Genomic DNA, 13,700 nt, shown 5'->3' with positions numbered 1-13,700 from the left:
GAAATCCCCTTACTCACATATTGTAACTTCACTTAAGTTATTTGTATTTATTTATATTGACTTTCACAGTTCACAGTATAGAGTACGATACGATTTTCATTCATATTTATTAGTCTTTAGTCTTCTATGCGGTCATATTGATGTAAAAAACGATAGCGGCTTCATTTCAAAAGTGTCACGTCATGTTTTATGGCAATTAGAGGCCCGAATTGAATAACGGTATAACTACGAATGTAGTGCTTTTATTTGTTATTATTACCATGTATACACACCGACACTTCCAAACATCAATGTTTTTAATAACGTCGATGGATTGGTTCCCGTAAAAGCTTTTCCAGTAGGTAGGTATTAATAATGCTATCCATACTAATATTATAATTGCGAAAGTCTGTCTGTCTGTCCGTGTTTTACCTCTTCACGCTTAAACCGCTGAACCGATTGAGTTGAAATTTGTAGAGATGATTTGAGTCCCGGGGAAGGACATAGGATAGTTTTTATGTCGGAATTCATCCCTAAAGAGAGTAAAAAGGGGGGTGAAATTGAGAGATATAATGAATTGCCTGATAATTGATGTCAAGCAATTAAGCTTATGCTCAAATTGAATGATTGCTATTACACTTTATCCAGGCGCTAAACTTACTCTAGCTGCTGTTACTCATTTCACGCAGACGAAGTCGCGGGCAAGAGCTTGTAAATTATAAATAAAAAAATTCAATGGTGTGTGTCCCATAATGGCGCAAAGGTTTACTACTCTGCCCCAACTTCAATATTTCTAATCAGTAGACTGACAAACGACAAAACGCTTTCGTGGACGTTACTATATATTCTTAAGTATACATATATTCGTATTATAAACCCTAGGACGAGTAAACAATTAATTATATCCTCTCCACAGAAACATGCCAGACCTATACTACGTACCCGGCTCGGCGCCCTGCAGGACGGTGCTCCTGGCGGCCAAAGCCCTCAACGTCAACCTGAACCTCAAGCTGGTGGACCTTCACCACGGAGAACAGCTCAAGCCTGAATACCTGAAGGTAAGCATCCGCAAGATTTAAAACAATTGAATATTCATAGCGGATTGAATATTATATAATTACTATACTACTAATATATTAAGGTTAGGTACGTTTAATTTCAATCGTTAATTAAAATTAAAATTGACAGCCTATAAATATGGCAATAATGAACAATAGATTCAAAAGATTGCCAATTAATTCCGGTCAGTTTTAATTAATTAAATAAGTATGCTTACCATAAATAATAATAAAAAAATAGCCTTTTATTTCTTGCAATTTTTATATTGCTTGGTGGTTAGTTTAGTCTTAAGTAAAGTTATCTCATAATATGTTAGTACAGATAATTAGTAAAATTAATGGTTTCATGATAAAAGATAAAGTTATTTAGCAGGCTTACCATATTTACCTATTCCAAAAGTTTAAAATGTTCTGTTAGATTCCTTGCATATAACTTTATTAGCATCGTAGGAAGTCGGATCGGATGCCAACTGGTTCAGTATTAGCTTCGAGATATTCCCTTATGAAGTTATTATATTAACATAAACTTAGGACCGCAAGCAATTTTCGAGAAATATTTATAAATATCGATTATCGATAAGAAATAATTTGACGACTTTGTTTTGGTCCAGCACTATCTCATTCCAAAACTATGAAAGGAAAGGATAGGGATACCTACTAATAAAACATTACTTAAGGGCCAATTAGATCCACACTCGATTTTTAACTAATACGTACCTAAGTACTAAACATTGATCACGAATGACAGATAGGTAAACTTTTACCTGTGTTGGTAAAATACCTAAGAATTACATTTAATTTTACTCAGAACTGTCGTGCTCTGCCGACGCGATCACAATAGTTTGGGCTTGGCGTTTATGTCCCATGTCCCCTGACAGTGCCATGACACTTGTGATGACTGGATGACCATTTTTAGGGTTCCGTACCCGAAGGGTAAAAACGAGACCCTATCACTAAGACTCCACTGTCCGTCTGTCCGCTCTGTCTGTCTGTCTGTCTGTCACCAGGCTGTATCTCATGATTCTCATGAACAGTGATAGCTAGATAGTTGAAATTTTCACAGATGATGTATTTCTGTTGCCGCTATAACAACAAATACTAAAAAGTGCGGAACCCTCGGTGGGCGAGTCCGACTTGCACTTGTCCGGTTTTTTCGTTTTCACACTACGCATTTCACTTCGCACTGTTTATACTTAGAAGTTGATACTTTTAACTGGGTAATCGTTCTTCTGTTATGTGATGTGATGTGAACTTATTTATGTAACACAAAGGGCGGATTCTTTTAGATTGACGCAAATTAGGTATATGATTTTCCAAATAATTATCCTGTTATATTTATTTAACCAGGAAGCATATCAGGTCGCATCGTTGTAGTAATTATCGACTTCAAAACATAACTGATTTTGAAAAAATACGATAAATTTTTGGAATAACGAACATTTTTATTTATACCTATATAAGTCTTAGCCAATAAAACAAAACAATACCAATATCGGAACTCAGCTAATGGCTAGTTATATAATTATCCTCAAAATGTACTTAAGAAGTAAAACAAGGAAATTAACAATACCCTATTACCCTCATAACACATACCTACCTTAGAATCCTTAGATAAAACTCATTAACGACAACAGTTATATTTTAATTAAGGGATTTGATATTCTCGTGTCCGCAATTAACTACCAATTATTTTCCGTGTCTCATGACTGTTCATTTTTTCAAATTTGCCCTTTCAAATTTTGGATCCTATGATTTATATATTAATAGGATGACTTGTATGTATGTATGTATGTATATTCTTTATATTGTACATAGAAAAACAAGGAACTTAGATACCTATCAAATGGAGAGGAACAGAATTATCAGTCAGGAAGCCACAATTTTTTAAGCCTTGTATTTAAAAGAGTTTATGAGTTTTATCCTCAGTAATATTTTTCCTATTATTCGTACATTAGTAGGTAACAAGTAAGTATGTAGTGTAAGTACCTTACACTTGTTACACTATTTTGGAAGCTATCTTCAAGCTATTTTCCACAATATATATACAGAGGCTGGGTCTGGCGATTCGGAGAAGGAATGCCGCCAGCATTTTGGGGAGTTTCCCGGAAGCGGGTGACTTAAGGGAGATTTTTTACATTTAGTTTTTAATTTATATTGTTTTAGTTATATGTAGTTTTAGCTCGTTTAGGTTTATTTAGTAATAATTAGTTTTGTTTGATTTAATTTTTGTTATTTTTTGACATAAATCTGTATTGTACTTATTAATGATTATATATGTGTTTTCATAAACACTTCATAAAATCTCAAATTCCTCTAATACCTAAGACGGCACATCATCTCGTAACGTAAGCCTTTAATCAGTCTCTAATTGACTTTAATAACATCATACCAAGCGTGTATGTATGTGATAGCCCTGTGTGTGCAGTTTGTAATGGTACAAAGCATGACCGAATCGTGAAGCATGGCTTACGTTACTTCCCATTACATCTTAGGAATATAAGAACCTATCACGAGCTCTATTGAGAGGCAAATAAGACTTTTTCCCCTCACTAGCTCGGAAAGCCGTCTTTTATCCTTTAAAACAAGCGGGGAAAAACGCATTTTATCCACTAGTGGGGAAAGTAATTTGACCTTGGATGGAGCGTGTTTAAGTAGCTTGACAGATAACAAAACGTAAAACGCTCATAATAATGGTTCGTTCGATATTAATTATCATTAAATAAATGGTTTGAGAATCTAATAGAAAATACCAGATTTAGCTTTATTTAATGATTTTAAGTCATAAACCTTAAAATTCCATAATAAACGTTTGTTTTTTAATAATTATGTTAAATATAATTCTGAACGAACAAGTTAGTCGATGCAATTTCAAAACGCATCATTGACATTTCATACGTCAGAAATGTCAACATTGTCAACAAAAATTTTACTTAATAACTTCTCACGTAAAAGTACAGAATTTCCAGTTTTCTGTTATAATATCGTAAAGAAATTAGTGATTCCAGTTGATGAAGATGATCTAACGCCTGTGGATGTTGCACTTTCCTTGCTATAGTGAGGGGAAAAGTTTTGTGTTACACACGGGTGCAATAGTTATTTGTTATACAAGGGTGCAAAGTTGTATTTTACCCGCGAGTGTGGAATTGAAACACGAGCAAGCGAAAGGATTCTATAGGTGAACCACGAGCGAAGCGAGTGGTTCTAAAATAGAATCCTGAGCGTAGCGAGTGTTTCAACACACGAGAAGTAAAATACATTTGCGCCCGTGTATAACACAAAACTTTTCACCTCACTATAGCGAGGAAAATGCAACATCCCCAGGCGTTACATCATCTTCATCACTGGAATCACTCATTTCTTGACGATATTATAACAGAAAACTCTGGAAGTTGTGTATTTTTACGCGAGTCGGTGAGAAAAGTTTTTTAGTAAAAAAATTGTTGACAATGTTGACATTTCTGACGTATGAAATGTCAACGATGCGTTTTGAAATTGCATCGACTCAACTTGTGCGTTCCGAATTATATTTAACATCATTATAAAAAAACAAACGTTTCTTATGGAATTTTAAGGTCATCATAAAAACTTAAAATCATTAAATAAAACTAAATTTGGTATTTTTTATTAGATTCTCAAACCATTTATTAAATGATAATTAATATCGAACGAATCATTATCATAAACGATTAACGTTTTGTTATCTGTCAAGCTACTTAAACACGCTCCATCCAAGGTCAAATTACTTTCCCCACTAGTGGATAAAACGCGTTTTTCCCCGCTTGTATTGAAGGATAAAAGACAACTTTCCGAGCTAGTGAGGGGAAAATGTATTTTACTTCTCGTGTGTTAAAACTTTTAATCAATTCCACACTCGCGGGTAAAATACAACTTTGCACCCTTGTATAACAAATAACTATAATGTCATCAGTTTGACTTTACAGCAATCAGTGACAGTTGGAGGCCAAATATACCTAGCTTCATGTTTGCAAACTGACTTAAGTACAAAGGAATTGCGGGGTTCAACGATCTGTTACGAGGACGCTTAGTATTTACCATGATTACAACACACAACACCATTGCGATAATAATGATAAAGATAATTGTTTCGTGACACTGGTTGCGACTTCGGTTAGGGAGTTAGGCATGTTCATGGATAAGCGAAAATGTCTCGAAAGAATTATTAATGTTGGTTTTTAACCCCTAGATTGAATATACTCGTATAGGTATATTATCGTATACTTAGGTCATTCCTGAGTAGGTAACTTTCACTATTGGACCAAACCCGAAACCGCGAAAAACAAGACTGTTTTATAAATTGTGACATTTAATTGTGACTGACAGAATCCAGAATAGTCGATATTTTCTTCGGGAGAGCCAAAACGCGATTCCTGGGTCCAATAGAAAAACCGGCCAAGTGCGAGTCGGACGCGCGTTCCAAGGGTTCCGTACATTACACAATTTAAACAATGTATTTTTTATGTGAAACGTGAGTGAAATATCTTTTTAAAAAACCCGTAGAGGCGGGATCAAAAACTAAGTAATTAAGCCCGACTCACGCTTGACTGCACATTTCTAATGGGTTTTCCTGTAATCTATAGGTTAAGATCTATTTTGTGTATTTTTTCAACATTTTAGACCCAGTAGTTTCGGTGATAAAGGGGGGGGGGGGTAATGGTAATTTTTTGCCTATTTTCTTGAATAACTTCTATATTGTTTATTCTAAAATTATAAAAAATTTGAGATTTAAACAATGAGCTCTTTCATTTGATATGTAACGCGATATAGTTTGAAAAACTTTATTTTTTATTTTCTCATTTACCCCCGTAAAGTGGCCCCCATGTTTAAAATTAATTTATTTACGTTACATGTCCGTCTTTGGGTCACAAACTTACATACGTATACCAAATTTCAACTTAATTGGTCCAGTAGTTTCGGAGAAAATAGGCTGTGACAGAGGGACAGACAGACACTGCACGAGTGATCCTATAAGGGTTCCGTTTTTTCCTTTTGAGGTACGGAACTCTAAAAAGTGGCTCATTATGACCTACCTATAGGTATTTACCTCACTGGTAAGGATTGTAAAAATACCGCGTACTTAGGTAACCTAATGGTAAACAAAAAAAAAAACTATGATAATGACAGAATGCAACAATCACTCTATACCTATTAGTAGAATCTATGTTCGTTCGGTAATGGTTCGGTACATACTAAAGGTACAGGTAGGTACGTGTATGACTATTGAATTAAGTTGGTAATGTAAAGCTGTTGACTGTTTGACAAGTACGCAGTAGGTATCATTCCATTAAATTTCTAGATATCATACGCCGTGCTATTTGTCACGGTGTTTATCAAGATTTTTTACATGGTATCTACGAGTGACTGTTCTAGAATTTATAGTATGCCGGCATGCACTGCTCTACCCGAGTCGAGAGTACTGGTATTTCCTTTTGGCCCCGAACTGCCTTGAACTGGTTACTGTTTATTACAAAACGTAATTGGTACCACCGCACCGGTTCGCACGCAACGCAACTCGGTGCAGGGCAATTCACAGGGTCTATTCGCAAAAATCGAATATAATTGAAAATTCGTTATCTGCCTCTCTATTGGTCTTCCGTATTCCAGCGATAGAGAGGCAAAAACACGAACGAACGAATGAAGTGGTACGTAGTACACGGTAGGCCCTCGGCAGTCGGCACTGGCCTGCTAGTTGAGCGGTATAACGCTGCGTTTGCCCCCGATTTTATAGTTATTGCGGCTGTAGAGGTTATGTTACCTACGCCTGAATGACGAAAGCGTGCTAATTCCATGTTTATTGTTCTCATAATAAGTGTTAATTTGTTAAACATATTTAGGCCATTTAGGGGAATTTGTTTTTAACGCGGACAGAATACCTCTGCCTATTAGGTGTTCTCAAATAAGCTGAGAAATGAAATGTCTTTAAAAAACCCGTAGAGGCGGGATCAAAAACTAAGTAATTAAGTCCGACTCACGCTTGACTGCGATTTCTAATAGGTTTTAATGTAATCTATAGGTAAATATCTATTTTGTTTATTTTTTTCAAAATTTTAGACCCAGTAGTTTCGGAGATAAAGGGGGGAATGGTCATTTTTTGCCTATTTTCTTGAATAACTACTAAATTATTTATCCTAAAATTATAAAAAAATATATATTTGAGATTCTCACAATGACCTCTTTCATTTGATATATAACACGATATATTCTGAAACACTTTATTTTTTTATTTTTTCATTTACCCCCCAAAAGTGGCCCCCATGTTTGAAATTCATTTATTTGCGTTACATGTCCGTCTTTGGGTCACAAACGTACATATATGTATACCAAATTTCAACTTAATTGGTTCAGTAGTTTCGGAGAAAATAGGCTGTGACAGACGGACAGACAGACAGACAGACAGACAGACGCATGAGTGATCCTATAAGGGTTCCGTTTTTTCCTTTTGAGGTACGGAACCCTAAAAAGTAAAAAACTTTGTACTGCCGACTTTATGACGTCACAGCAACTACCCCCACCACTTTCGCGCTTGTCATCTCATATATTTGTGTTCACACTGATACCAAATATACCCAAGTCCGAGACGACATGAGCGAAAATCGATTTCTAGAAGACTTCTAGACAAAAAACCGACTCTCTAGTACAACAGTTTCCCATAACAGCCATAACTATACCATAGGTACTAACTAGGCAACCACCACGTTTATAATATTTTTAATAGCTATGACTTTCTTCTGTTTACCAACAGCAGTGTATTTAGGTATGAGAAGAGAAAACACCCTCTAGCAATTCACGAACAAGTCAATTTGAATTAATTGTTATGTTTGAAAAAGAGTTTGAAAGTATGTCAATAGCCGTCCTAACAAATTAATTAAATTTTCCAACAGCTGAACCCCCAGCACACAGTCCCCACGCTGGTGGACGACGGACTCTCTCTGTGGGAGTCCCGCGCCATCATCACGTACCTGGCCAACAAGTATGGCAAGGGCAGCACCCTCTACCCTGAGGAGCCCCGCGCGCGAGCCCTTGTAGACCAGCGGCTGTACTTCGACATTGGAACACTGTACCAGAGATTCGCTGATTACTTCGTAAGTTTTTTTTTTGTTTTTTTACTGTCTTCTTAACCTTTCGTCTGTGTCATCCCGTACCTGGCTATTTAACAAGTATGGCAAGGGCAGCAACCTCTACCTTGAGGAGCCCCGCGCGCGAGCCCTTTGTAGACCGGGCTGTATTACGACTTACGACATTGGAACACTGAACCAGAGATTCGCTGATTACTTCGTAAGTTATTTCTTTTGGTTTTTTTTTGACTGTCTTATCATCCCGTACCTGGCCAACAAGTATGGCAAGGGCAGCACCCTCTATTAGCGTGAGGAGCCCTGCGCGCGAGCCCTTGTAGATTGTAGACCAGCGGCTGTAGGTACTTCGATATTGGAAGTATTGGAACACTGTACCAGAGATTCGCTGATTATTTCGTAAGTCTTTTTTTAGGGTTCCAAAGGGTAACAACGAGACCCTATTACTAAGACTCCGCTGTCCGTCCGTCTGTCACCAGATTAGCTATTAGACACTTGAAATTTTTAATAGATGATGTACCTATATTTCTGTTGCCGCTATAACATCAAATAGTACTTACTAAAAACAGAATAAAATAAATATTTAAGTGGGGCTCCCATACAACAATCGTGATTTTTTTGCCGTTTTTTTTTGCGTAATGGTACGGAACCCTTCGGGCGCGAGTCCGACTCGCACTTTTTATTAGTTATTTTGCTGTCCCAGCCTTTCTTAAGCTTATGTTTTTGGTTATGATCCTGACTGCATCGACTTTTATACACATACAGTGTGTAAATCCAACACGGGCATTTGTTTCGTTCAAGTCACCAGGGTTATTTGCTTTACAAGGGGGCAAAGTTGTTGTTTAACCTCTCGTGCTAATATTGATACCCGAGCAAGCGAAAGATTTCAAAATTGAACCACGAGCGTTGCGAGTGGTTCGAAAAATGGAATCTTCAGCGTTGCGAGGGTTTCAAGTCACGAGGGTTAAACAAATTTTGCCACCGAGTGAAACACAAAATTTTTCACCACACCAACACCAACACAAGGAAAATACTAACTGTAAAATAATAAATAAAATAAAATAAAATAAATAGCCTTTATTCCCTGAAAAGTTTACATAATTATTAACTTATTTGACGTATGAAATAAAAACAAATTTTGGTAGTAATAGTACCTATATAGGTAGTGATAATTACATACCTTAGTCTATGAATTACGCGGGTTACGCGGGTATTATCCATGTCTGGACGAAGGCCTCCTCCAACTCCATGCCATGCCATGCCAGTCGTTCCTGTTTTGGGCCAGGTGGGTCCAGTGGTTTGGCACATGTTAATACTATTGTATTCACATGTGCAACTTTGCGAATCATTCCACTGTTGAACTGATGTGGATGCCGAAACTGACAGTTGTGCATCTCGAATAGGGGCCTTTCTTATTAGCTTTTGAACAATCAAGAGAGCCTCTACTTTTACCAGCTGGTGTGGTGAAATAGTATTTCATTCAATTGTGATATAGAGAGCTTCTCAATCGAGTGCCGTGTTTTGATGTCTCGTACCTAGTACCTAATTAAATTAAATTAAATATTTATTTACTTCAGGCCTGGGGCCCATAAAAATGTTGTTAGTAACAATGCCTTAGTCTATATTAGTATATACAACAAGTATAAGTATAACTAACAACTAATGAAGGTATGAGATTGAAAAGCTTGATTATATCACTATTGTATACAATACTTTTTCTACGAGTCATCTGAAAGTAATAGTTTTTCTACTATAAAACCTAAATAATTAAAGAAAATTACGTAAGTATCTCAGTAGTACAAAAGATATTAACGCGTGCATAATACATGAATAGGTATTACTTATGAAATAGTCGCGCGTTGGTGTCTTTTACACTGGACCGCGGTGCCACGTGATTGGTCAAATTCATTATAGTTGATTAAACCGTATCGAAATGAATATTATAGTTGAGTTGGGAGCCCATACATGAAAAGTACCCAATTACAGTTTGGTATACGAAATCTTAATTCAACCATTACAGTCGACGAGTAGAAAAATACATAATTATATTTTTTTGCGTCCAGTACCCACAGATATTCGGTGGCGCGCCCGCTGACCAGGGCAAGCTACAGAAGATCGAGGAAGCCCTCAAGTTCCTGGACACATTCCTCGAAGGCCAGAAGTATGTGGCCGGCCCCAACCTGACCCTCGCCGATCTGAGCCTCATCGCCAGCGTCTCCAGCTTCGAGGCCACCGACATCGACTTTAAGAAATACTCTAACGTTAAGAGGTAAGCGTACGTATAATTTATAATAAGGTATATTTTTTTTATACCTCAATGAAAAATGAATGTTAGCGTCTGAATGCGAATAAATTTCAGAAATCAAATAGGGAAAACTTGGCTATGCCGGTATGCCTCAATCCCTTATACTGGCGCACGTAGGCAAAACTGGGCCTCTATTGTTTCCCATAAAGTTTTTAGTCATAATGTATTGTTTGTCCACATTTTCGTTATAATTAGGTTTTTCTCAGAAACGCGTAACTTTTCCGGATTGCCATAAAACAAACCTAACCTATGATAATTGATAACTTTAGGAAAATCCTGAAATGTTAACGGTTTTATAATTATGACTAATAAAACTATTAGCTTAGCACCCCTTAAGAATCTATCCCATTAGGAATGTCACATGTAAACATTGTGAACATGAAAGTGAATTTATAACGAAATTGGAGAGATGCGTGTGTGACGGGTAATAATAAGTAAAGATTTCAATCTATGATTATATATATTACCTGTTCATAATTTTTTGTTCAAGCTCCACTAATTCATAAGTAATATTTTTACTTTTACATAAGGGACTTAGGTTAGGTATGAATTAATTTAATGAACTCTACAACACCCCCCCCCGCATTCCTATTCCTATTCCGAATTTAGCAGTTTTCAATACAGATCAGTTATCTAAATTGTAGTGCTCCCAAAAAAGGTAAAATATGTTTTATTAATTTTAGATGGTACGAGACCGTCAAATCCACAGCTCCTGGTTACCAGGAAGCCAACGAAAAGGGTCTGGAAGCTTTCAAGGGCCTCGTCAACAGCATGATGAAGAAGTAACCGCCCCGCCCACGGCATCCGCTCACTGTTGTTTGCAATCACACATGCGTTCTGTAAGAACGAATTTCTATGTTTAAGATATTTTAAGGCACAAAATAAATTATAAATAATATTTAATTCGTTTTTATTCACTTCCTCTGTATATAGACTTGATATAGACAGACTATTAGGTAACCTGTCCGCCCAGAAGTTAATATATAGTCAGGTTAGGGGTAAATACACCACAGTCATAATAGCATCGCTACTTACCTACTCTGTAGGAAAGTAGTGTTGAATGAATGAAATCTAATAGTGAGTAAGATTTCCAGTGCTTCCAAGTAGAAATCTTTGGAGGCTCCAGGGAGTGAATCAAAGTAGCTTTTTAGGGTTCCGTACCCAAAGGGTTAAAACGGGACCCTATTACTAAAACTTCGCTGTCCGTCTGTCCATCTATCCTTCTGTCCGTCTGTCTGTCTGTCACCAGGCTGTATCTCATGAACACATGAACCGTGACAGCTAGACAGTTGAAATTGTCACAGATGATGTATTTCTGTTGCCAACAAATACTAAAAAGTACGGAACCCTCGGTGCGCGAGTCCGACTCGCACTTGGCCGGTTTTTAATTTAGTGAAGGCCATGAATTGCCACTTCATACTTTATTACTTTTTTTTTTCTCTGTATTACATTTAGATTTATTTATTTCAGGATAAAAATTACACTTAAATTTGCATGAATGTCAAAAGAAAGAAAGAAAATAACTTTATTTTGCATGAAATATGGTACAAAAGGTGGTCAGACAATATTATACATAAGTAACATATATTTCACCAGCATCTGGCATGTAAAAAACTAAACTTACAACTAAAGCTAAGTTTAAACAATCATAGTCAAAATTATGCTTATCTTCTTATCATGATCGTCAAACATTACATACTAAAAAATATAAAATAAATTAAAATAATTTATCTATTTATTTATTTATTTATATTTATTCTGCGTAATTCGAAATGCATTTTAACCTTTAATATGTTCTCACTACTGAGGTAAAAAATTATGTGTGCAACATGAGAGCAAAGTTATTTTACGTCTCGTGTTTTTTAATCCCTCGCTACGCTCGTGATTCAATAATATAATCTTTCGCTTTCTCGGGACGGGACTCAAAATAAACACTCGCAAGAAAAACCAACTTTCCTCTCTTGTTACACAAATAACTATTTTCAGTAGTAACAAAGGCCCAGTATGGGTAGGGGGCGACAGTTTTGAAAGCAGCCAACGTTACATGTACAATAAAGCAGTCATCCATCCTCAATACAAGGAAATTATTTTTAACATTCTTGTCAATGATATTGCGCTGCTAAGGCTTTCTCGACCGTTGACATTCACCAGCACTGTAAAAGCAATAACACTACACTACCAAAACAACTATAAACGGAATACAGCCCATGCATTTCAGTCGGATGACCAAAACAATGTGCGCCTATGTTGCACCAAACCTAAGTTCCACTAGGTACTGCCAGGGTTCATAAGGAGGATGAGTAATACATACTCAAAACTTATACAAGTTCAGTCTTTGTTATATCGGAGCATCGTTTATAATGGCGTAAGCGCCATCGACAATAAGGTCCCATTTTATAGGAAATACCACATTTTATTCTGTTTTTAGTATTTGTTGTTATAGCGGCAACAGAAATACATCATCTGTGAAAATTTCAACTGTCTACCTATCACGCGGTTCATGAGATACAGCCTGGTGACAGACGGACAGACAGACAGCGGAGTCCTAGTAATAGGGTCCCGTTTTTACCCTTTGGGTACGGAACCCTAAAAACAGAATAAAATAGCCGTATAAAATACCGTTTTGTGCGTAATAGTACGGAACCCTTTGTGCGCGAGTCCGGCTCGCACTTGGCTGTTTTTTTTAATTTACTACCTATAAAATGTCAGGTCATTTCAAATATTTTTAATGTTGTTCGGAAGTTCAATTTCATAGGAGCCTCCTCCTTCTGTATTCGGTTGTGGCTAATTTTTTTTTATAATGTGTGGTTATCAAACTACATAATACAATTACACACACAATATAACATTAGGTTATCTATGACTATGAGCATTATAAGTATATTCCACAGTAGGTACCAGAATATTCAGATTCTCAACTTTACAAAACCGTTTGAAATACGGTACCGAGCACAATTTGATGAGTTCCCCAATTCCTTGTGAAATCATCATCACAACTCGACCTTGACAATTTGACATAAGCCAATACCGTCTTTACCATAAAGGCACACAGGGCCCATGCCCAGGGTCCCCATCCTCAGGTTCCCCGAAGGCCAGACAGTAACAGTATATTTGATTACCCATAATAAATAGAAGATCATAGTAGAAAAATGTTAGTTTACTTAATTCGCTTAATTTCTTTACTTTCAAAAAGGGCCCCAAATTCTTGAGTGCCCAAGGGCCCCAGCATAGTTTAAGACGGCCTTGGACATAAGTCAAGCGAGACTTCAA

At 36.7% G+C, this 13,700-nt stretch overlaps 1 protein-coding gene across 1 annotated transcript; it reads left to right on the top strand.

Annotated features, from left to right (window-relative positions):
• The first annotated feature begins 893 nt into the window (after positions 1–893).
• LOC134753249 (glutathione S-transferase 1-1-like) lies at positions 894–11,333 on the top strand. The gene is made up of 4 exons (XM_063689072.1): positions 894–1,037; positions 7,937–8,137; positions 10,189–10,394; positions 11,114–11,333. Exons 1-4 carry the CDS (start codon positions 900–902, stop codon positions 11,214–11,216), a joined length of 648 nt encoding a protein of 215 aa, XP_063545142.1. The 5' UTR covers positions 894–899; the 3' UTR covers positions 11,217–11,333.
• Positions 11,334–13,700: the final 2,367 nt, after the last annotated feature.

This window comes from Cydia strobilella, chromosome 2 (genome assembly GCF_947568885.1).
Source record: "Cydia strobilella chromosome 2, ilCydStro3.1, whole genome shotgun sequence".
NCBI classification, from domain to species: domain Eukaryota; kingdom Metazoa; phylum Arthropoda; class Insecta; order Lepidoptera; family Tortricidae; genus Cydia; species Cydia strobilella.
This window is presented reverse-complemented; position numbering and strand designations above follow the sequence as displayed.